The 25,191-nt window shown below is 50.4% G+C and overlaps 1 protein-coding gene across 3 annotated transcripts; it reads left to right on the forward strand.

The window, feature by feature from the left end:
• Positions 1–10,307: 10,307 nt before the first annotated feature.
• TAC4 (tachykinin precursor 4) lies at positions 10,308–18,036 on the forward strand. Of its 3 annotated transcripts, XM_036269208.1 has the most exons (6): positions 10,308–10,538; positions 13,755–13,848; positions 14,411–14,431; positions 15,648–15,680; positions 16,880–16,939; positions 17,671–18,036. In XM_036269208.1, exons 1-6 carry the CDS (start codon positions 10,410–10,412, stop codon positions 17,700–17,702), a joined length of 369 nt encoding a protein of 122 aa, XP_036125101.1. In that variant the 5' UTR covers positions 10,308–10,409; the 3' UTR covers positions 17,703–18,036. The 3 variants fall into 3 exon arrangements, with proteins under 3 accessions (XP_036125101.1, XP_036125102.1, XP_036125103.1); XM_036269209.1 differs by lacking the exon at positions 14,411–14,431; XM_036269210.1 differs by lacking the exons at positions 14,411–14,431; positions 15,648–15,680.
• Positions 18,037–25,191: the final 7,155 nt, after the last annotated feature.

The following is a 25,191-nucleotide window of genomic DNA, read 5'->3' on the forward strand; positions in this document are numbered from 1 at the left end:
CTTAGAACATGGCTCTGAGCTGTGAGGCCTAAAGGCCAGGAGGCTGAGATCCAGCAGGTCAAACCAGGTGTTACTCCACAGGGACACCCCAGCCCTCAGGCCCAGACTTGACTGTTGGCCCCCAGACTCCAGGGATGGGGTGAAGTGGTTCCCATGACCCCTGCCAACTTGGTCTCGTAGCTCCCCTGCGGACGTGCGGGAGGCTAACACACCTCTCCCTTCTGCACACGTCGCCCGCAGCACACACCCAGCAAGCCCCATGGTGGACACCCATGCTCTGAAGCTATGTCATGCAGATGGCTTGGGTCAGGCAGGTGGGGTGCTTGGGGGCCCCCACCTCACTCTCTCGCCAGCTTCCTCTCAGAGGCAGGAGACAGAGGGTGAACTTGTTTACCACTTCTGCCCCAGGCAGTGGTGATGAGCTCAGACTGGCCCACTGCCCTCCACGGGCAGGGCCAGGCCTGAGTCATGGGGGTCAAATGACTGTGGAGGCTAAATGGCTCCCATCCTGCAGCCCCCGGGAGCTGCTGCCCTTCCGAAGCAGTCGGGCACTCCCAGGCCACTGCTGGCCCCTCCCCTGGCCAGAGGACAACAGGGCAGATGCCCACCCCTCTGTCTCTGCCCAGCCTGGCCCACTCCCCTGACCACCTTTCTAGGACCATTTTCTGTCCTCTGGGGCATCCGTAGTTTAGGTCAACGCCCTCCCAGAATGCCAAGCGCTTCTCCAGTCACATGCAAGGCCTCAAATGCATCTTGGAAATAAATGAAACGTTGAAAAAAATTATTGCATTGGAGATTATGCTACTTCTCCCAGGACCTCAGTCTGCCCCACTGTAAGATGAAGAGGGGGATCAATGTTCTCCAGGGGACTTCCCAACTGACCTCTACCCTTGGCCTACAGCACCTGTTCCTGGGCTGCGGCTGATGAGCTAAGAGAACCCCTGGCTCTGTTCCCCGACGGACCTGTGGGCCTCAGGCTTACCTGCTGATCAGAGTACCCACACCCTGACCCCCAGGACAACTAGTTAACCAAGGTTGGCTCCTTTGACACAGCATCATCCCATCTTCACGATGTATTTTTGTCTTTCAAAGTCTCTTCCAGAATTGTGGGACATTTGATTTGAAAATAAATTCTTTTTTTTTTTTTTTTTTTAATCCTCACCTGAGGACATTTTTTTTTTTTTGCATTCATAGAGTGAGAGGGAGAGAGGGAGGAAGAGAGAGAGAGAAACATCAATATGAGAGAGACACATCGACTGGCTGCCACCCACACAACCCCAGCCGGGGCCAGGGACAAACTGCAACCGAGGTACGTGCCCTTAGCGGGAACCAAACCCTGGACTCTCTGGACCGCAAGCTGACGCTCTAACCACTGAGCCAAACCGGCCAGGGCTGAAAATAAATTCTTAATGAATTTCAATGCCCCCCACTCATTCACCCCCCTCCTCCAAAGTCCCCAACTCACAAGAGGCCCACTGCATGGCTGCCCCAGAACATATTCCCAGTGGTGCGTGTGGCCTTCCACTGCTGGCTGGGTCTGGATGTGTTTGGCCTTGTCTCCCTAACAGGAGCCCTGGTTCCCTTGGCCAAGACTGGAGCCCTTTGCTCTTGGCACCCCATTACCTCCCCGCTCTCAACCCTACACCCCAGGTGTGGCACAGACCTATGCACACAGGTTTGGCCCAAGTCCTGTCACCAGACTACTGGTAGCTTTAGGAAGGTCAGTCTCCCACTGTGGGCATCACTGTCCCCATCTGTAGAAAGAAGGGATTGGAAAAGATGACCTCTAGTGCCCTCTGAACCTGAAGCTCTTGGGTTTTACAACCTACCAGCAGAAGCATCTGTTTTTGTTGCAAAACAGAATGAGACCTGGGGAAAGAATAAGTGCGAGAGCTCCCTCCCCTGCACGCCACCCCCACCCCAGCCCCAAGCTGGCAGCGACTCTTTCCCATTGCTCCTTTGGCACTGCCCACTTCCTCCTGGCCACCCCCTGGCTTCACTGATCCCCCACACTCTGCCCCACTGCCTCTCTGCCCCCAGAGGCCTCCTGCTTCAAGCCCTGACAGTGCCCAGCCCTCCCATCCGCTCCTCTGATCTCTAGCCCTGGCAGCCCCTCTCCCCAGCTTGGCACTGCATCTTTCAGCCTGCTTTCTGTCTGCCAAGCCTGGGCATCACCCACTCTCCTTGCCTGGGCACCAGGGTTTGGCTTTTGCTTCCTCAAACCTTCAGGCTTCAACACTGTGCTCGCCCACCTGGCCCCTGGGCGCCAGAGACTCACTGGCTCCTGTCAGTCAGCATGGTCATCTCCCTGCCTCAAGGCCCATCTATACCTCGGCAGTGCTGATGGTGGGGCCACTGTCACCCTTTGGGCCCTGAAAGGAGTCTCTCTCGGGGTGGTGACTCCATTTACTCTCTGGTGAGACCCCAGTGCCCTCTCATGGGTCCCAGAGGCCGAGGGAGCTCAGACCACAGTGGGTAATCCCCAGGAGGACCATTGGCTCAAAATGGGGTTCAAGGCCCTCTCATCAGGACTCTTAACAGGAAAACTGAAAGCAGACCCTCTGCTATGGGCCTAAAACACTGACGGGCGCCCTCCTACCAGGCAACCCGGCTTCTGCCCCAGCCCCTCATGCACTGTGGCCCTTCTCTGGTTCTTAAAATCCCTCTGTCCCATGGTTTTTCATATTTTTCTTCTTTTATTTTCAAAATGTATAATTATATCAAGCACATATAAATGTATAGATAATGGTACAACAAACCCTGAATGCTCACTACCCAGCTAAGAAACAAATTATTACAGAGGACATTGAAGTGACCTGTGTCCCCTCCCCTAGCCCACCCTTAGGTAAGCTCTCTCCCGAATTTATCAATTATTCTTGTATTTTATATGTTCACTACATGCATACATATCCATTTATAATATTGTGTTTTTTTATGTTTTTGAATTGTAGACAGATGGAATCATACTAGAGGTGTCCTGCTACAACTTGCCTTTTTTGCTCAACATTTTGTGAGTTGTATCTATATTGATACATTCATTTTCACCGTTGTGTAGTATTCCACTGTCACAACTGAGCTATCCTATTTTTTTTTAATATATTTTTTCTTTATTGATTTTAAAGAGAGAGGAAGGGAGAGGGAGTGAGAGATAGAAACATCGATGAGAGAGAACATCAACTGGCCGTCTCCTGCATGCCCCCCACTGGGGATCGGGCCCACAACCTGGACATGTGCCCTGACCGAGAATCAAACCAGCGACCTCTTGGTGCACGGGTCAATGCTCAACCACTGAGCCACACCAGTCGGGCTATCCATTCTCCTATTAATGAACATTTAGATTACTTCTTGTTTTTAATTGTGAAACTAATACATGCACATATTCAAATAATATAGGATATCAAATAGATGATGGAACCCTCCCTTTACTTACTGCCCATCGCAGAAGTAACCACTGCCAACCACCTATGTGTATTCTGCCAGTGCTGTTTCTAGGTGCTACAATATACACGTTTGTTCATATACATGTGTATCTTTATAAGCATCTCTCACCTTGACGTCTGCACTTTTCCTCTCTCCTGAGGCACCCATCCTTCTAATTTCTCCTTCTCAGTCTCTCTCACCCCACCCCCTTGTCCATCACCAGCCCCTTAAATATTGAGGCTGCTCAGATCTGCAACCTTCTTCTTACCTTCTTCAACCTTCTGGGTTATCTTGGTCTCCCCTAGCTTCATCATCCCAGTACACTGACCTCCTTAAAGCTCCATGACCTTCTCCCCGAGTTTCAAGCACCTCTGGATCTGTTTGGACAAGCTGACAGTTTGAAAGGTCAACCGGTTACCAGCTCTTCCCCGCCCCCCCCCCCCCCAGCCTGCTCTCCTTCCTCTTCATCATCCCAGCACCTCCCTCTCCATCCCTCCAGATCTCAGGCCTCCTGACACCTTCTGCAGTGACACAAAGACAGCCCTCTTCCCCCCAGCCCTAGCCCCACCATGTTGCCTCTAGACTATCACGATTACCTCCTAACCGGCTTCCTTATCTCCAGCTCCTCCCCTCTTCCAGACCCTCATCATCATCACCTTGTTGAGGGGGATAGGGTTTGGAAACCCTTGAAGAGAAAAAAAAAAAAATCCCACATAACTCCCCTGCTCCAAAACCTCCAGTGAGTCCCCAGTATCTGCTGAATAAAACCCACACTCCCCAGCCGGCATTCGTCTCGTCCCCCCCCCCCCATTTCCCAGCAGCCCTCTCGGGTCTCACTGAACTCCACACTCCCGAGAGCTCGTCAGTCAGGTGTTCCAGACAGTGGTCAGGGAGAGCGGGACAGGAGTAAATCGTGTGCCTCGTGCCCAGTCCAGCCAGCCAAGTGACCCAACCCGTGGGAGCTGTCTCTGTCAGGCTGGCTCCGGAGTCCTCCCCACACGAAAAACAAACTGTTCTGCAGACAGTGGGGTCTGGAAGCTCCACGTGGTAGACAAAGGACAGTACATTATAATTATACTTCAATTAGCTGTTCACTTTTCTCCCACACTCGATAACCAAGATCCAGGAAGAAAAGGCAGATTTTCATCATGAGCTTCTCCCGCACTAATGGATGGGGTCAGAGTCTGGGTGCTTGGATTGCACATAGACCCTGGGAAAAGCACTCAAGAGAGAAACTTCTTCACCTCCACGTTTCAGGCAGGGGTGGGACCAGAACCCACATTCCCCAGCAAGGGGGGCTTCACGCACCTTCCTTGGCCCTCAGGCCTACAGCTTCCGAATCCTACCTTTGAGGTTGGGCACAATGAGCCTGTCTGAGGCTTGGCCTCAGGGAGTTTCTTGTCTAATGGAGAGACCGGTTCCTCACCTTGGGAAACTCTCAAAATATCAGGGAATGCCTAAAATGATTTTCCTTAATCTAGGCTTTTTTGTAAAATATAGATGAGTATTATTGTTTAATTATACTATAAATAACAATAACAATTGCTATCATCTATTAAGAGCCTACAATGTGCCACATGCTGTCCTAAGTTCTTTTATGCATTATCTCATTTAAAAGTTTCAACAGCCTTTTGAAGTGAGTGTATTACTATCCCTATCTTCTAGATGAGGTAAGTAAAGTTCAGAAAGTCTGAGGTCACACAGATGGTAAGTGGTGGGGTCAGAATTTGAACCCAGAGTCTTACTCTTAGCTGCTATGCTGTGCTTTGCTTCCGTTGACTTAAATCCTTCTTGCGGACAAATACCCCCAACTGTGCACATTGAGTCTTTCCTTAGAGAGCCTAATTGCAAAAAGGACATGTGTGGTGTGGGTGCCAGGCCCTGTGAGAAAGGTGATGGAGAAGGAAGGGAGACAGGGTGAGTAGCTCTCAGGGCCCTGGGCCCAGCCTGGATGTCCTTTGATGGTGGGGGCGGTGCCTGATGACAACGGCAAGGTCAGACTGCTTTGAATCCTTCTCAAACTGGGTGATACCTTCGGATCCCTCCAGAGATACTCCGCGCCTAACTGAGGGGCTAGAAATGTCAAAAAAAAGAGAAATCTGCCCACACAACCTCTGGACATAGAGGGCAAAAGCTCTGTGTGCTCCACTGCACTCTGGGTAGAGACCCACTTTCCCAAATTCAAGTGTTCTGTCTAGGACAAGTGTCTGAAGTGCACTGCACTGCAAATGTGGGTCAAGGCAGCATCCTTTGTTTCTCTCCAAATGCCCCTGCCCCAGCCCTTTCCACCCCTGTTAAAATTGTTATACCTGTCTTTCATCTGTGCTCTGGAGTAACTCCCATGTTGTAGGTGCTCAGTACATCTAGAATCCCTGAATAAATGCTTGACATTAACCTCAAAGATCCGGGAGCAGTTGCCTTTTTTGGAGGTAGGTCTTAAGCCATTGCAGCTGGAAGGGGCCAAGCACAGGGTGCAAAGACTATTGTGCCAGGCCACTTTTATCGTGCATCCTCCCACCCCCACTCCCGGGCCTGGTGGCCCAGCCCCTCCATCCAAGAAACAAGTGGTCCAGTCCACCACCCAGCTCTTGTCCTGCCTGGATCGCCGACTCCGAGTTCTAGGAGGGAGGTCAGGCTTCAGGAGGAGCTTCCACACGGGGGCGCTGAGAGGGCACCGGAGGAGTGAAGCCAGACTCTGTAGCGTCATCTGGGGTGGTGGAATCCTGATCCTCCGCCAGACAGCTGCTCCCCTCCGTTCAAGGGTCCCCACCAAGCAGACGTGACTCCTCACTGGCACCCTGCCCTCCTTCGTCCCCTTCCAGCTCCCCTACTCTCTTGTCCTGCCCCCACCATGCCTTTCTCGGCTCTAGTTTGCGTTTCTCAGTCAAGGTGAAAGCACCCGAGTGGGGGGCAGATAGGTTCGGGTCCCGACTGGGCCGCTTCATAGTTGGGTGGCCTCATCCAAGGCGCGCGGCCTCCCCCCACACCGGCTGGGAAAATGGACCGATCATCCCACCTAGTTTGGGTCGAGTCTGCATCCCGCCCTCGGCTCCTCGAGTTTCTCTCTTCTCCAAGCATTTAAAAAAGATCCCTTCCTCCTGCGCCCTTTCTCCTCTCGGCTCCGCAGTCGTAGCCAAACCGCAGCCCTTAGCAATCCAGAGCGCCCACCCGGCGCCCGGGAGCGCCCCGCCACGGCCACGACCCACCCCGCGGCCAGACCGCCCCCCGTGCCCGCGCCTGACCCGGGCCTCCGGGGCGCACCTCGCCTCGAAGGACCTCGCCCGCCCCTGGCCCAGCCCACCCGGAATCTCACCACCCCGACCAGCTCCCGCCAGCAGTCAGCCGAGGGTCACGCCCCTCCCTGGCTGCGGGGCCCCACGCCACCCCGCCAGGGCTGCGAGGACGCGGTGAGGCGGGGCGCGCCGGCCAGGGCCATGCCCGGGTGGCCGAGGGCACCGGGCGGGGCGGCGAGCTCCAACGCCAAGGCTGCCAGCGCCAGCCCGACCGCAGCCCGAAGGCATTGCTGTAAATAGCCGCGGTTTCCATCCTGGGCTTTGCGTCCCTCCCGGCTTTCCGGATCTTTGGGATTTTCTTTTTCCCCGCCTCCCTCTCCTCTGCCCTAAAGCCCCTGCCACCTCCCCGCTGTGCACCCACCACATCCTGTCCCCATAAGAGATGGTTCGTGCGCTGGCGGGGCCAGGAAATCGGCTCTGAGGTCCAGAGTTCCAAAGGTCAAATAATCACAAAAGTTAAGTTAGGATTAATTGAACACATACTATGTGCCCTGTGCTAGCTCTTTAAGGGTGAAAATTCCTGAAATCTTTACTACCACCCAATGAGGGGAGGCTCCAGTTTGCAGATGGAGACCAGAGAGACGACTCAGGTGGTACGGTCCCGTCGGTCACCTCAGTCACCTCATTTGGACTTGCAGAATGTGAAGCCTCCTCCCTCCGGCAGAGGCTCGGGCTGTTGTTACTTTGCTTTCAATCCTGTGTTGCTTGTCCTGGTGGGCAGGGGCCCCAGTGGGAAGTGGGAAGCAGCCACTGGGACCTCTCATCTGCAACCGATTCTCAGTGTAACCCAGAGCAAGCCCAACCTGCCTCAGTTTCCACATTTGTAAAATGAAGGGGATGAAAAGCAAAACTGTTTCCTGTAAGAAAGAACTTAACAATGGTGGGAAACCCAACGTGGAATAAGGGGTATTAAGTGCCCTGCCTTTGGGAAGTTCCATGGAGGCTGAGTGACTGCCACCTGGAGGGTTGAGACAGAACCACAGACCAGGGATGGCAACATCAGAATGGGCTAGGCCAGGGGATCTGTATTTTAGCAAATGCAGGCATTCCCAAGCCACCGGTTTGGGGATCCACCGGAGATTCCCGGAAGTGGTGAAGGTGATGTGTGTTGCATGTTTCTTAAGGACCTGCCGTGTGCCAAGTACACATGGATGACAGCCCACTCTCAGAGAGCTCATGGCAGACTAGCAGGGCTGTCCTCAGCCCAGCTGGACCCTCCAGGAGAAATAGAGCAAAGTGCCTCCTTCAGGGGTGTGCAGGCTGCCACCAGGCTGTGCATCTCAGTGAGCAGAGCAAGGGCTGGGTTTTGCCTCCATTCTCCCCCTCAGCAGCTACCTCTGTGCAGGACACAACCTGCATACCTCCCACTGCAGCCTATGTGGAGCCGCAAGAGATACACAAGCGAGAGATACTTGAGAGAGCCCAGGAAAAGGGGCCAAATAATTCTTGCTGGAGTTAAGAATAGAGACAGAAGTCTAGCCGGTGTGGACCTCCCATGGCCTGAGAGGTCCCAGTTCAATTCCCAGTCAGTGGGGTGCAGGCTTGATCCCCAGTGGGGGGTCATGTAGGAGGCAGCCAATCGATGGTTCTCACATCAATGTTTCTATCTCTCTCTTTCCCTTCCTCTCTAAAAAAAATCAATAAAAACATTAAAAAAGAAAAAAAAAAAAGAGTCCGGCCGGTGTGGCTCAGTGGCTGAGCATCAACCCATGCACCCAGAGGTTGCCTGTTTGATTCCCAGTCAGGACACATGCCTGCGTTGTGAGCCGGATCCCTAGTGGGGGGCATACAGGAGGCGGCCAGTCTATGTTCTCTCTCATCGATGTTTCTATCTCTCTGTCCTTCTCACTTCATCTCTCTCTAAAATCAATAAAGGGGAAAAAAAGAAAAAAAGAGCCCTGGCCGGTTTGGCTCAGCAGTTAGAGCATTAGTCTGCGGACCAACAGGTCGCAGGTTCAATTCCAGTCAAGGGCATGTACCTTGGTTGTGGTTCTTCCCCAGCCCTGGTCAAGGTCATATGGGAAGCAACCAGTCGATGTGTCCCTCTCGTGTTAATGTTTCTCTCTCTCTCCCTCTCTCCCACTCTACCTGAAGATAAATGGAAAAATATTCTCGGGTGAGGATTAAAAAAAAAGAATAGAGACAGAAAAACTCTATTGAGGACGTGGCCATTAAGTTGGACCTTTACGGATGGGTGGGAGTTCACCAGGTGGAAAGGGAGGTCCAGGCAGAGACAACAGCCAAGGCCACAGCCATTAAGTTGGACCTTTACGGATGGGTGGGAGTTCACCAGGTGGAAAGGGAGGTCCAGGCAGAGACAACAGCCAAGGCCACAGCATGGGGGTGAGAAATCTCAACCTGTCCAAGGGCAGGGAATGGCTACGGGGCAAACTGGGGAGGGGACACGCCCTTCCCTGGCTCCCTTCTCTATGCCAGCACTAACTGAACAGAGCTTATCTGCCACCCAGAAGTTTCCTCTCCTGGGCTGTGAGGAGCTGCGGGACAGAGACAGTGGCTTATTCATCTTCTGTGGCCGAGTGCCTCGCCCAGTGTCAATAATTACAACAGTAATAAGAGTTAACAGGTATTAAATATTTACCATCACACATTGTCCTAAGTGCTTCACATGCATTATCTCATTTCATCCTCAAACAACTTTGGAAATAAGTGCTATTATTAATCTCATTTTACAGATGAGAATTCTAAGGTTTGGAGGGGCTAAGTAATGTGCCCAAGGTCACACAGCTACTTAGTGGTGGAGCTAGGACAGGAATTCAAGTCTCTCCGACCGCAACACAGTTCCCTTGTTCTACACGGATGGACGGACGGACGGAGACAGGGTGGAGCTAAGTGAAGAAGGGCCTTGAATGCCATATTAGGGAGCTTGAACTTTATGCCAAGGGCAGTGGGGAGACACTGGAAGTTTGTAAGTAGGGAGAAACAGGCCAGGTTAGGGCTTTCGAAAGATCGCGTACAACAGTCAGAAGGTAGGTAAGAGCCAATGACCCTGGAGCAGGAAACCATTTCTCTGGCCAATCCCAGTTCCCACTTGTGAGGAGCCTCATTTCACTAAGCACTACGTTATTTCTCTTAGGGCAAGACCTGTGTTTCTATGTACGCATGGGGACTATTGATGGAGGGGAACACTGAGGAAGTGGGGCTCAGTGACGGGAAGGGGAGACAAGAGGCGGAATGCTGGCTGAGTTCTGGGAAGAGGCCTCTCCTACAGGGCAACAGAGCACCAGGAAGGGAGGAGCCACACAGTTCCTCTCCCCATTCCCAAGATGACAAGGGCCCCCGGGGCTTCCAGCCAAAAACCTGGGCGCACTGGGTCCCACACACTGCCCCATTGTGCACCTGCCACCACAGGGAATGCAGCCAAAGGTGAGGCAGCTATTGCACCAGAGCGCTAAGCCCCAGGATCAAGTGCTGGGGGCGGTGATGGGAGAGGTCTGGTCCCTCCTCTGAGCATGGAATATCATTAGTCTTTCCAGGCAGGGTGGGAGGGGAGTCACAGGAAATGTCCCTGGGAGGTCAGATAAGCTAAAGGAAGAAGCAGGGTAGCTGGAGGGACAAGGAGCAGGTGGAGCCTCCCTCGCCCACAGGAAAGGAGCCAGAGAGGACTGGGCCGGCTGGAGGCAGCGTCCTCAGGCTGAGGGGACTCCCAGAGGGTCCCAGCACAGCGCAGCGCTCGCCATGCTGCTCTGCGCCATCCTGCTTCTCCTGACGGGGCTGACGGGGCTGTGTGCGTGCACTGTGGCAGGTGACAAGAAACTGGCACTCGGTGCTGCTGAAGCAGGGCCTTGGGTAACCGTGACCCTGGAGGTAACTTTGGGGAAAGGCAGGGGGTGATCCATGGTTGAGGGGGCAGAAGATCCCCTCTGTGGCTGTCCACTGCAAGGCAGGTTGTCTGACTCCTCTCTGTAGGCAGGTTCAAGGCCACGGCCCCTGACCTGACCAAGCTCCAAAGGGGCACATGCCTGTGGGAATGCCAGAGAGAGAGACTTTATTTAACACTTACTTAACATATATGTCCTAAATGCTTCATAAACATTAACCCATTTAAACTCATGTCAACTTTATGAGGAAAGTAGCACTTCATAGATAAGGAAACTCAGGCACAGAACGGTCAAGCACTTTGTCCAAGGTTGTGCACCTTCCAAAGCACAACTGCACACCTTGCCCACGGTCTGGTCTATGAAGCTGGGTATCAGAGGACATTTTCCAGAACTTCAAAGGGAGCGGCTTGGGGCAGGACCAGTGTTGTCTCATGTAGAAACTCTCACTTCCTGACACACACTGGTTGACTGACAGTCTCTCCTGCTAGACTGAGTGCTGTCCCTGGGGAGAACTCTAGAGGTTCGAGCACCTGTGTCCCACTGCATGTGGCAGGGGAGACAAAGATCCTGACCTTGGGGAGCTTCTAATTAGATGGGGTAGAGAGGCCAAAGGACCAGAGAAGGCAGGACCAGTGCTCAGGGAAGGCTTCCAGGAGGGTGGACCGTGGGACAAGGCCAAGCCTGGCTCCTCCTAGTCCCAGGATGGTGGGGACACTGGGGCCCACAGGAACAACCATCCGTGGGGAGTGTTCTTCCTGGTTTGCCTGAATGTAGAAGTGTGTGCAGTTGAGAAGACAGCAGGATGGGGAGGCCTGGGTTCAAGTCTCAGCTTCTCCATTGACTCTGTGTGACCTTGGGAAGGTCACTGCTGCTCTCTGGACATGTTTCCTCACCTGTAAAATGGGGGGAAATACTGATCCCCAGGGTATTTTTCAAGCTTTCTGGATGGAGTGTGTGCCAAGCATCAGGGGACCTGATCCAGGCACAGGGCAGCGAGCTGTGACGGGGAGCTCTCTGCACAGCCACGCGGGAACATCGACTTCAACTGGTGCTGCTGGGCTTTCCACCTGCAAGCACCTCGCCCTGCAGCCGCTCAGCTGCGTATTCTCCTGCACTCTCATTCCACTCCCTCTGCTTCCTGAGGCACGGGGCTTAGAATACAGGGACCGCCTGGCCGGCTTGGCTCAGCGGTTAGAGCGTCCGCCTGCGGTCCAGAGAGACCCGGGTTTGGTTCCCACTAAGGGCACGTACCTCGGTTGCAGTTTGGCCCTGGCCCTGGTTGGTCGTGCAGGTGGCAACCACTTGATGTGTCCCTTTCACGTCGATGTTTCTCTCTCTCTCTCTCTCTCTCTCTCTCTCTCTCTCTCTCTTTCCCTCTCCCCCCCTCCCTCCCTCCCTCCCACTCTATCTGAACAAAATATGGAAAAATGTTCTCAGGTGAGGATTAAAAAAAATACAAAAACCATTAAGACAAGTGGGGTGACGGAAGGAATGGAGGCACCGTCAGGGATCATCTGAGCACCCCCTAGCTCTCAGGCTCCCCTCCTGCAGTTATCCCTAGAGAAGGTGATTTAGATTAAGTGGATAAGGAGAGGACTTGGAGGGGCACAGGTGTTCTTCCTGAGTGAAGAGAAGGATGTCTCCTAAGAACCCCCAGAAACCCAGTAGGTAGACGAAAGGTGAGTCTTATTTAATTTATAAATAGTCATTCTCCCCAGCTTGTACTTGACGGCTGCCTTTTACCAGGGCAAAGTGGTTTTCATGAGCTTTTCAGAAATGGGTCCAAATCTCCAAGAAACTTTTCTGGTTCTTGGCCAGGTAAGTAACGCCAGCCTGAGACAGCTGCCCCGGCCACTGACATCCTGGGGAGGAGACAGATCGGAAGTGACTGAATGAGTCCAAGTCTGAGAAAAAAATCCACTCCTACTCCTGAAAGTTGGGACACAATGAGGTGTGAGAGGAACAGGTTTCCTCTGCATCCCAGCCAGGTCCCTGCTGCTTCCTGGAGCTCCAGCGCTGCCCCTGGGGACACTGGGGGTGCAAGAGGGAGCCCCTGACCCCACCCCAGATCCCAGCCTCCTGGCAGGTGGCTTCATCACTGTTCGCTGGTCTTCAGCCTTCCTGATAAAAGAGACCCCCATCGTCTTCCCTCTTCCCAGACTGTTGAAGGGCCCCTGTTCGGCATTCTGTAGCCCACACGTGCTGAGCTTGTGTGCCTGTCAGGTGCTGTGCCGGGCACCACGGACGCAGAGATGTGAAGTTCTCATGAATGTCACCCACTGTTACTCTCCCACTAGTGAGACTCCTCCTTTTAGCAGGGGGCAGAGAGGGAGAGAACTTTGGCGAAGGCTAATGGGGGAATGACTACTTCCATCAGTAGCCCTTGGCGCAGAACTTTTACCGCATTAGCTCAATGAAAATGTCCCTGCCCAGAATAGTGGCCTCCACCCCAGGCCACGTGCCATGTTCCTCAGGGAAGGCCCAGGCTCCAGGGCAGACATCTGGGACAATGGAGGAATGCCAGGGGAAGAGAGACCGGAGTGGGTCAGGAGGGAGGCAGTTCCACCTTTCCTAGTGGATGCCCACCGAGTCCATCAGCTGCCCCTCCTTGTCTGTGCTGGAGACATTTCCCAAGATGGAGCAGAACCCGGGCTCTGAAGCCAGACTCCTGAGTTTACACCTGGCTCTACCACTTCCTGTGTGATCTGGGACAAATCCCTTAACCTCCATAAGCCTCAGTGTCCCCATCTACAAAAGGAGGATAAATCACAGCCCCTGCTTCATACGGTGGTTGTGAAGAGTAAGTGAAATGAGGACCGTGGTGTTTGAGCCTCTGAGGCAGAGGACAGTTCCAAGTCTGGCACCATCTCTCGTGTCCTAGCTGGTGACCTCGGACAAATTATTTAATCTCTCTGTGCCTCGGTGCCTTCATCTATAAAAAGGTGACAATAATAGTGCTTACTTCATGGGGTTTCGGTGAGGATTAAATGGAATGAACATGTTTAAGTGCTTAGAACAGAGCCAGGAACATCATAGGTGAAATGTTGGCTATTAATTATTACTACTGCGTAGTATTGTGTAAAATCTGCAAGAGCCCAGTACCAGCACAGAACAAGTGTTACTGAGACTTACTGCTCAGGTTGCCCTCCCGATCTCGCCAGCCTCCCTCCAACTCTAACTCTAACCAACTCTACTTTTTCAGGAAGGTGCTGACCCCAGCATTCAGCTCCACTTTCAAGAGGTGAAGAAGGGCAAAGCCAAACAGTTCTTTGGACTGATGGGGAAGCAGGTGGGAGGTGAGTGACCAAGCTGGACGGGCGCCCGTGGAGGAGTTACACCGGGCGGGGGTCCCAGCTTAAAGCCCAGGACGCAAAGTCTGTTACTTCAGGCCGGAAGGGGTCACTCAGGCGAAGGGGGTGGGGTAGAGTGTCCATATAAATTATCATCCAAACCAGGACACTTTGGAGAGTGATAATTACACCAGGTAAATTTGGGTTGTCTCTGGCATATGGTCACCCTAAGGGTACAGGCAAATGCTTTGCTCTGCTGGTGTCCTCACCTTCCACACGATGAAAGATTTGGAAGAGTGGTGACGCTACAGATCAGTGTCTCCATGTGAGCAAGGCCACAGGCCAAGCTTTCTAGTTCTGTGTGTCTCAAACAGAATTATTAAAATGAACCTGCAATGACTTGGCCGGTTTTGCTCAGTGGTTAGAGCATCGGCCCACGGACCAAAGATCAAGGGTTCAATTCCCAGTCAGGGTTGTGCAGAAGGCAAACAAATCAATGTGTCTCTCTCACATCCATGTTTCTCTCTCTCTCTCTCCCCGCCCCCCTCTTCCACTCTATCTAAAAAAGTCAATGGAACAATATTCTCAGGTGAGGATTAACAACAAAATCGAATAAACCTGCATTCCTGGAGGGGACCCTCAATGCAGGATTCATGTCCTGGGGGGACAAGGATAAAACAGTCTGGACAAAGAGCAGTTTTCTCTTTCTTATTGTCAACATTATATATATTTTAGTGGTATTGATGAGGGTATGAAGGACCTGGCACTTACAACCTGTCTACTTGGAAGAAACGTTGACAATGGCCCTCCAAGTTGGAAAATGTGTGTACCTTTTGACCAAGTCTCACTTAGGGAATCTGTCAAGTAGAAATACACACGCCCTGAGGATGCACCAGAGTGCTCATTGACAACTTGTCTGTAACAGCAAGAATTTAGAAACAACATGAAAACCATCAGCAGGGGAATGGTCAAAATATGTAAGGCACATCATAGCTTTTGTGGCCACTGAAAAGGATGAGGCAGATCTGTGCAGAGATACGGGAAGATCTCCAAGATACTGGTTGAGTGGAAAAAGCAAGTTATATAACAATATATATAACAGGAGCTTACTTGTTTTTTTCGTTTGTTTTTTGTTTTTTAAATGACATACTCACAAACATACATGTACATGCACAGGGAAAGTTCTAGAAGGATAATTATCAAACCGTCAACAGTAATTACAATGAGGACAGGAAGTGGAGGTGAAGGAGAACGAGTAAAGAGGGACTTTAATTTTTACTGTACAAGCCAATACATTACTCGATTCCTTTTATAGTGGACAAGTATTTAAAGACTGCTTTTATAATTTAAAATATGCATGTAAAAATAGAGAAAACCAACTTGTGACCAAACACTTTTGGCCTCGACAAAATGAGTTTTGGACTGGGCCATTTCAGAGTTCTCTTCCAAATCCAACAACCCATAAGCAGCAGGGGGTAGGAGTACAAGAGAAATATTTATTGAATACCTACTATGCTCACACGTGATTAAATCTCACAATCCCCCTTCACCCTGATCGAGGAAACTAAGGTTCAGATAGGTTCGATGCTTTTGCAAGGATGCCCAGCCAGTGCCAGGTGCCAGTGGCTTCCCACTCTCCCACACTGCCTCCTAGCAGCAGCCGAGTGGCTCCGCCACAGGAGGACAATGCGGAGTGCCTGGCGTTCCACCCAACATAGGCATCGCGCCCAGAGAGCCCTGAGCTCCTCCCACTCCCCCAGCGCCCAGGGAAGCAGTGCGGCTCTCATTCCTTCTCTTTTCCCCAGGAATACCTCCTATTCAGCCAAAGAGAAACATGGGTAAGTGTCCAGACCTTTCCCTTAGCATGCTCCCTGGGGAGGGGTTAAGTTGTCCTAGCCTCTAACAAGTCAGGGAGGTGGGGAGGGAAGCTCTGGCCAGGGGCACACATGCCAAGCTGGCATTGCCAAGGGTGGGGCCACCGTGGTTTGGCCACATGCTCAGCTTCCTGGTTGCTTCCTCAAAGGGGTGGTCTGTGCATGTCTAGGGAGTCGGTGCAAGGATAAGGAGGAAATGATATGAATTCGGTTCTGCCAAAAGTTCAAAATTACCTTGGGTAATTTTTACCTAAAGCCTGGAACTGGAAAAACTAATCAATCTATTTCCCATCTTGTACCCTCAAGGATCTTTTTTTTTTTTTAATTCTCACCCGAGGACATTTTTACATTTTTTTCTTGAGATAGAGTGGGAGGGAGAGAGGAAGAGAGAGAAACATCAATGTTGAGAGAGACACATCGAGTGGCTGCCACCCACACGACCCCAACCAGGGCCGGAGACAAACTGCAACAGAGGTACGTGCCCTTAGCGGGAACCATACCCAGGTCTCTCTGGTCCGCAGGCCGACGCTCTAACCACTGAGCAAAATGGGCCAGGGCTCCTTCAAGGATCTTAGGAGTGCAAATCTAAGCAGCCTAAAAATCTGGTGAAAAGGAAAAAAGAAAATCAACCAACATTTACCCACCCTCGATTCCCCATCCCTCACCTCCAGTGCTCCCGGGATCAAGGCCAATGCCCTAAGGACTTACATCCTTCGGGGCTGCCCCGACTGACTGGACCCCTACCCTAGCCCCATCTCCCCTTCCCTGACCACCTGTCCCACCCAGACGGAGCTTGTCTCAACGGCCTGGGCATGATACTGTCCTTGGCACACCACACTGTCCTGGTCCCTCGAGTGGAAGCCCTCCCAGTCAGGGAGCAGAGCTGCCATCTCCTCTGCATCCACAACACCCAGCAGCTCCCATAAGAGGTGCCCACCAGGTGTTTGTGGAAGGAAGGGCAGGAGAGAGGGAGAATGGAAGAGAAAGACGGAATCAATGAATGAATCATGGAATAAATGGACCAATCCATGGTTTTTCTTCAACTCCCAGATTCAAAAATGATTCCATTTATGAATCCCCAGCTCTGGCCCTTCTTAGTTCCCAAGACAGCCTTCCTCTGCCGCACTTTCTCTCTTTCTTCTCTCTTCTCTCTCTGTCACCAGGGCATCAGCAAGGACAGATGGTCCATGACCTCCTTGGCAAGAGAGAACCGTCTACAAAAGGTAGGCAACGGGCTCTAGTAGGTTGTAAGGACATCATGACAAAATGACCAGATACTTTGCTGTCAGTCTCCACAATGGGGGCCAGGCAGCTGAATAGACAGACAGGGTCCCCACAGGCCATTAGGCACAGAGACCCCACAGAAGAGAACAGTCAAGGTACAGGGAGGTGGTCGCTTTGCTGATCCAGGCCTGAAAAAACAGCTGTAGCCCTGCAGCTTCATCCTCTCCAACCTCAACACATCTAGGTGCGCTCTGCCCCCCACCCCGCCTCAGGGCCAGCGGAAGCCACAGAGAATGAAGGGGCATGGAAGTCACCCCAATACCAAAATGGAAATGCACGTCCCTCTTGCAGAGTGTGGGCAGGAACATTAAGGCATCTTTCAGGGATGGAAAGCAATTTGAACCAGGATAGAGCTGTCTCTGTTTCCCTGTCCAAGGCACCTTCCCCGTCCCCAGGAGGGCCTTGGGGATTTTAAACTCTGGACTACCACTTCCCTTCCTTTAGATAGGGTAGCTGAGAGCTGGTTCCGTCCATGCTCTGGAGGCACCTATGATTGAGGAATGGAAGATATGGCAGATGAGCCTGGAATTCGATCATCCTAGGTATCTACAGCCAGAGAAACATTAGGGAATTGGAGGGCCCTGTGTGGAGTGACTAGGGAAGGCCTCCAAGGGTGGAGGAGCCAGGCAAGACTCCCCTAACCACCCTCCATGTACAAAACTCTTCCCAGGCAGAGAGGACGAGGACCATGGGTCGGAGTGACAGTCCCCCATCGCATGCTTCCCAGAGGACGGAAACCTTTCTCCATACCTGGACGTTACAGCTGACCAGCCAGCCAGGCCGACACTCTTCTCTGTGTGTGTCCTGTGCTCCACACTGGCATGTTCCACCAGGCTTGCAATGAATTCAGTGGGGTTCCTTCCAGGACTCTTGCTCTCAAGCAGTTGTGCATAAATGTGCACTACTGTCACAGTCTCAAGCTGGAGTGACCTTGTCCACCCTCAGCACTCAGAGCTCTTATTCCACTGCATAGCAGGACTCTCACCCCTTTTCTATCCCTGTGCCCAGGCACAGAGGGGCTCAATAAATGAATGAACATGATGGCTTCTTCTCCAGTACAGGGCAGAGGGCAGGAATGGCCTGGGCTCTGCACCCTGCCAGGCAGCTTGTCACATCAGCAGGCCAGGAGGCCTTTTCCAGACTGCAAAGGGCAATACTGAACAGCCCTGGTTCCTACCGTTGGATGGGAAAACAGGTTTGCAACACAGGTAAGGACGACAGCCCCAGTCCGAATGTAGACACCGTCTCCCTACTTACTGTCATGATCTCAAGGACCAAAATCCATGTGTCTTCTGACTTGGAGAAGAATCGGGCCCCGGGTCCTTCATCAATTCTCTTGTATGAAGTAAGTGCTTTGCTGTTGGGCACAGGCGATCAGTCATCCCCTGAGCATTCGGAAGAGCTCTAGAGGAATGAAACACTTCCCTTCCTCAGGGAGCCCCCAGCACCACGGGGAGACCACTGTCCCTGCCCCACAGGCGAGACACAGAGAACCCCGGGATGCTTAGAAAGGGGCACATCAACCAGAATAAAATCCTAGAGGGTAAACTTAGGTAATAAACATCAAGGTGTGGAAAGAAATTAGTGGGAGTTTTGTGGCTTCAGCAGTAAAGGAGGTTCATTAATTCACTAGGCTACATTACATTGACCTTCTGTGTCCCTCTCTAAAAAGAAGGAAATGGGTTATAAGTATTGATTCTTGGCAGGTAGGGTGGCTCTGAGCTTTTTTTTTTTAATCCTCACCCGAGGACATTTTTCCATTTTTTCATTCAGATAGAATGGGAGGGAGAGAAGAGAGAGAAACATTGACGTGAAAGGGACACATCGAGTGGCCGCCACCCACATGACTCCAACCAGGGCCGGGGACAAACTGCAACCCAGGTACGTGCCCTTAGCAGCAACCAAACCCGGGGCCCTCTGGACCGCAGGTCAACGCTCTAACTGCTAGGCCAAACTGGCCAGGGCTGGCACTGAGTTTTTTAAGAGGAAGGGAAGGGCCCTGGCCGGTTTGGCTCAGCGGTTAGAGCGTCGGCCTGCAGTCCCGAGAGACCCGGGTTCAGTTCCCGCTAAGGGCACATACCTCGGTTGCAGTTTGTCCCCGGCCCTGGTTGGTCGTGCGGGTGGCAGCCACTTGATGTGTTCCTTTCACATGGATGTTTCCCCCCCTCTCTCTCTGCCTCTCTCCCACTCCCGCTCTACCTGAACAAAAAATGTCCTCGGGTGAGGATAAAAAAAAAAAAGAGGAAGGGAAGGTGAGCCCTGGCTGGTGTGGCTCAGTTGGTTGGAGCATCATCCTGTGCACTGAAGGGTCACAGGTTTGGTTCCGATCAGGGCACATACCTAAGTTGCATATTCAGTCCCCCAGTAAGGGTGCATACAGGAGGCAAACAATCAATGTTTCTTTCTCACATTGATGTTTCTCTTGCCCTCTCCCTTCCTCTCTCTAAAAAAATTAAAAATTATATATATACATATAAATAAAATTATAAATAAATATATACATATATATCATCAAAAATAGTTTTTAATAAAAGGGAAGGTGGGAAAGGAGGAGGCACTGGTGGAGCGGGCAGGCTTTGCATGTGGTGCCAAGCGTTTTGAGACAAGCAGAGGCCAGTAAGGAGCCAAATGGTGTCAGCACGACCAGCAGGATTCTTCCATCCGACCTGTAGTGAAGCAGTCTGTCTTAAGACTGCTCATTGCAAGCCCTGAGTAAACCTAGGCCTCTTTTCCCCATTCTCACACCTTAGCCATGTGCAGTGAGAAATATGGGTGGAACAGCACAAGCCTGCTCCTGGCTCTAATGCAGAATTTCCCAGTTAATATGCTTCTCATTCCATCCTCTCCTGACCTCCTGACCCACCCAGCATCCCCGCTGTCTTCTCCACCTCACCCCACCCGTGCTTCGGTCAGTCCCAGGAGGTGGTTCGCTAATAACCCAACTTGAAAGTTCAGCAACAAGGATTAAAGATTTTATTCTTGTGTTTGAAGTTTGGGATGTTTAGGACAAGCTAATTTCACCAAATATTTAGTGATTTTCTTCTATGTGCCAGCACTCCGTTAGAAATTCAGATGGGACCAGAACGAACCGTGAGACTAGAATTTGTCCTTGAAGAAACCACCTTACAGGGCAGTCGAGATGGACTCACTCTGTGCAAAGGCCACGCCTGCTCTCCAATCTTTCACAAACCCACTATGTTCAATCAAGCTTCTGGTTTCTGCACGTGCCATTCTCTTCCCATTCTGGTGAATTCTTACTCAGAGGTCAAGGTCTCTGTAAAGCTTCCCCAGCCCAGGCTCCCTCCTCTCAGTTCCCAAGGAGGCACCTTGCATTCTTCCATTACAGCACTTCATATAATGTTGTTATAATGGTTTATCTCAAGTACATGGGACACATCTTACTTATCTTTACCCAGTGCCAACAATAAGTGCCTGGCATCAAAGAGAGTTTTGACAAAGGACTTGCACCTCCTGTCCTCAGAGAGTCCATCTGTAGAGGCCAGGAAGAAGCCAAACTTAATAAATAATAGTAGCTACAACTTAGGGAACGCATGTCCCGTAGTCCTCAAATATATCCAAATACTTTACTCTTGACCTCCTGTCTCAAAGCTCCTCCTGTTGTCAGTATCTCTACAAATGGCACCTCTAGCCCTGGCCAGTTCCAAATGTCTGCCAGCCTCTACACCCCCCCCCCCCCCAACCCCAGTACATTGGTCTCTCTAAATTCTGTCTCTCCCTCATGGAAATCCTAAGAGGGAGGTTTTAAAAAACCTTGAAGTCAAGAAACGTATTGATATCCAACTTAAACTCGGTATTTTCCAGGTACCCCTTTTGCCCACCGTACCATGTGTTTAACAGGATACACCTCTGGAAACACTGAAGCGGAGGCTTTCCCAGCAGCAACAGGAGAAGGGCTAGAGACTAAGCTAGTTGCACAGTGAAGTTGTGTGTAGAATGATGAAAGCTATGCAAACTGAGTAAGCTCACAGAAAGACTTGAAAGCCAGAATGTGAACTAAATCCAATGAGCAATGAGAAGCCATGTCAATACTTGAGCAGGAAAGTGATGGGTCATATCCTGATCCACCTCCATAAGGAGGTAGTCAAGAATTCCAAGGCCAGGCAGGCAGCTCAGAAGCAATTTACTGACAAGCTGAGATATGTGGAATGACCAAACAGGTTAAGTGGCTCTGAGGGGGCCATTATATGGAATATGAATAGTCCCGCCTGGAGTTACACAGTGGGGTCCGTTTTCTGGGCACATCTGGCTTCCAATCACAGGCGAGTGGTTAATGGACCCTACAAGGCCAAAACTGAAATCTAGCCCTTTAGTTTCAACAGTTCTCTCGTTTTAGTTAGCCACTGCTGTCATCAAACCGTCCTAAAACAATGTCTTAAAACAATGTTTCTCACAATTCTCTAGGTTTGCAGGTCTCAGCTGAATGTTTCTTTAGCTTCATCTGGTATCAGCAGGGGTCACTTGGGAGGCTGTGTGCAGCTGGAAGGGTGGCATTTGGGGTTTTGGTGCTACTGGTTGCAGTATCGAGGTTCTCCTACACATGGTCTCTCTTATTCGGTCCCTCATCAAACATATTCAGTTCAGCTCAAGCTTCTGGTTTGGAAAAATGTCAGCTGGTTTCCAAAAGCAAAAGTGGAAGTTGCCAGAATATTACTTCTGCCACATTTAATTACTCAAAAGCCCAGCCCACATTTAAGAAGGAGCAGCACACGAGAGATGGAACAAATTGCTGGTGGCTGTCTCTGGAGATGATCTACCACACCTCTTCTGTGAGATAAGAATGGAGGTTTCTAATAATGTTGGAATAGAGTAAATATAAAGTGAGCTATTCCCAGAGGCAAATACCCAGTTAAGAAGGACTGGTTTCTTGGAATGAACATGACTTGTCAAGAACAAAGGTGTTTATATCTCACATGGAACATCGGAGGAGCAATGGAGCCAGAGTTGTGCAACAGCAAAGGTTATTTTCTCCACTGTCGGGAACAAATAAACCAACCCCCAAACCCCAGAGAGTGGCGGCATGACCTGCACACACTATTGCGCAAGACAGAAGAAACCAACTGATACTTCAGCACCCAGGCACGATTCACCACTTGGCAGTCCTTTGTTTCCTCCTTAGTAATATTTAATGGCATTTTGTTGAAGATACCACAAAGGAAGTGGGCAATTATACTGCCCCCAACAGTAGGAAACAGTCTGGAAGAGGCTGTCACATAAGTTCGTAGCAGAAGGTGCTGAGGAGACCTGACTATAATTGCATGATCCCAAAGGCAGTTTCTAAAATTCTAGAACTCTAGCACACATTTTATGTTTAGGGGTTTCCTCCTCCTTCTCATTAACAGGCAAAAACCCCTGTACAGCATTTTGTACATATGTGCACCTGTGAGAGCCAGCGAGCCAGGCCTCTCCCTAGCTGTCATTCCCCCTCACTGACTGGGAGGCTATTTGAGCCTGCACACACCAAGAACCAGCTTAGGGTCTTGCTGTGAGTGAAGGCAGGCAGGAAGCCGGATTCCTGCTTTCTCAAACCAGGCTATATTATTTAACCCCAGTCCAGGAATGGACTTCAAGGGCTCAATTTTTCAACTATACACAAATGTGTAGTTTCATTATGTGAATTTAAAAAAGACCCAATACTTAAGATCCTCAAAAACAAGGATTACTGATCTCTGTGCCTGATTTTAGCACCTCTTACAAACCAAGTTTCTTTCATGTCATTTGGCTTCTCAATTGCTCTTCAAAGGCAGGCAGGCAGGCATGTTTATGACTACCCTGGAAGTCACACTAATATACATCCAAAATGCCACTTTTCGATTGTTTTGTATTCCAGAAGGAATGTGTACTGTAGTCTATTTTTCTATGCTGGCTTTTCATATGTAGTCCCAACCTTGATCTTGAACTCCATTTGAGGACATTCCTAACCCCAACCAGGCAACCAGCCCAGAACTACAGGAACAAACCAAAGCTGAGGACAAGTCAAAAGCATCATCTTGCTTTAAAAATGGTACACCATATTGTTGAAAATTACTTAATATGCTCTGGCCAGTGTGGCTCAGTTGGTTGAGCACTGAGAAGTCCCCATGGTCAGGTCATATGCCTGGGTTTCAGACTCGATCCCCAGTAGGGGGCGTGCAGGAGACAGCCAATTGATGTTTCTCTCTAAAATCGTAACAAAAATATTTTGAAAATTACTTAATCTGACTCATTTCCTGGTGAGAAATGGGAAAACAGGCAGAGGCCATCAGACAACTCCTGATAGCACTAAGCATGAAATTTGGAATCAGAGAAGCAGGGCTCTCCTGTTCCCACATCTCAGCAGCAAATTTCCTTCCTCATGTGGAAAAGGGATAGAATACTCACCTTACAGTGGTGAGGACTGATCGTGATTACTCAAGTTCATTCTGAAATCAGAAGCAGAGCCAGAATGAGGCACAGCTTTTACTTCCTGGTTTAAGTCTCTGGCCCCCAACTGCTGCTTATAGAAACAACTAAAATCAGTTATTTTGCCAAAGTTTTCACCAGTTTCTTTCTTTTCTTTTCTTTTCTTTTTTTTTTACAGTAGAAGCCACTAGAAGCATGGGAGCCAGTAGCTAAAGCAAGGAAATCTAACTAGAAGAGGATGATTAATCATTAACAAATCAAGAAAGCTGAAGAAGCAAATGAGGGGAGTGTGGGTTCTCAAGTTGGACCAAAATGAGATATCTGGCTTCATTGCTTACTGTGTCACCTTGGGTTCCAGGTTTCCTTCTGCATAACCAGTGTGAATTTCAACTGCACGGGGCTAACGCGAGGGGCTAACGCGAGGGTCAAACGAGGCAGTGTAAAGGTACCCAGCATGGTGCTGAGCATACAGAAAGCAACCAGCACATGCTAAGACTCTCTTCTTCCTCCACACACAGTGTTTTCATTTACAGGGTTTCAGGAGCTAGAGCCAGGAATAAGTCCAGACTTGCTCTTGTAATGCAGGTGCCTAAGCAGCTGGACTTTTGTGCTCAGGAGTCAGAGGGGATAGACAGTCGTACTGAAAGTTGACAAGAAAGTATAACACTGTTCCTGCACCTGTGATTTAAACCAGAGAAATCTTCCTTTTACAGCAGATTCTCAAATAACATCATTTCATTCAATGTCATTTTGTTATGTTGATGAGATGCTTCGGTAATTTAACTCTTGTTAATATCAATTAGCCTATGGTACAACTGGTTTTGTTCAACATCATTTCACTTAAAGTAGCAGAACCCATTGATAATGTTAAGTGAGAACTTACTGTATTTTTAGGTGAAGACGGGGGTGGCAATCAGTCGAGGTTGGGGACTGGGATTATACACAAAACTTCAAGTGCCTTGACCTGTCACCATTCCATTCTCACGGTCAGTATTACCTACTTCAATTTCACAACGTGAGAGCATAATTTCCCTTTGATGCAAATATCTAGAACACGAGACTTGGGAACATTCATTCTAAGGTAAGTGTTAAGTGTCATTTTATATAACCTTAAGCTTCCCTTCATGTCATCTCCCAGTACCCATGACACACAGGATTCTAACCTTGCAGAGGAAGAACCTTAGTTTGCCCACAGGGATAGGTTCTCACCACTACTGGCCATGGTGGGCAAAACCACTCAGGCAAATACAATTTCTACCCTCCCCCTTTTATCATAGACATAAGTGTCCAACATCCCTTTTCCTGCACTGGGTAAACACCACAGGAAAATAAAGTTACTTTCTACTTTCAGAAATCACGCAACCGGAGTCACTGATCAGAAGTGGTACAGTTCACTACTGGCTGATGAGCCTGGAGATGAGAAGGGATACACCTGTTGCCACCTTCCCACAAGTTATCAGCTGTACCCTACCTATCCTAACTTCCTACTGGTTCGTTTGCCTTGAAACCAGGGGGAAATGAACTTAATGAAAGAAATGAATGATACTGACTAGTCTTCGCTATGCATACCTATTAGCTGGAATCAAAGTGAGGCAGAGAGAATTTATTCCACCACCTGGATAGTTCAGAGCAAGCACACCCTCTGCAGATAGCCTGCATCAAAGAAAACATTCCACAACCACAAACCATGTGCCTCAACAGGTAGTTTACTGCTAGGGAAAACAGATTCCAGTGCATGTCCTACCAGCAGCAGGTCATTTTCATAATAAATGAGAGCTCCTGAGTGACAGAC

The sequence above is a fragment of the Molossus molossus genome, unplaced genomic scaffold (genome assembly GCF_014108415.1).
Source record: "Molossus molossus isolate mMolMol1 unplaced genomic scaffold, mMolMol1.p scaffold_m16_p_19, whole genome shotgun sequence".
NCBI classification, from domain to species: Eukaryota; Metazoa; Chordata; class Mammalia; order Chiroptera; family Molossidae; genus Molossus; species Molossus molossus.

Bases quoted from the DNA above. Each gene is read 5' to 3' on its own strand.
- TAC4 (XM_036269208.1), top strand. From the start codon at position 10,410: ATGCTGCTCTGCGCCATCCTGCTTCTCCTGACGGGGCTGACGGGGCTG. The intron at 14,432-15,647 runs GTGAGGATTAAC...TCTTTTCCCCAG, and splicing joins CAATGGAACAATATTCTCAG to GAATACCTCCTATTCAGCCA. The intron at 16,940-17,670 runs GTAGGCAACGGG...AACTCTTCCCAG, and splicing joins GAGAGAACCGTCTACAAAAG to GCAGAGAGGACGAGGACCAT.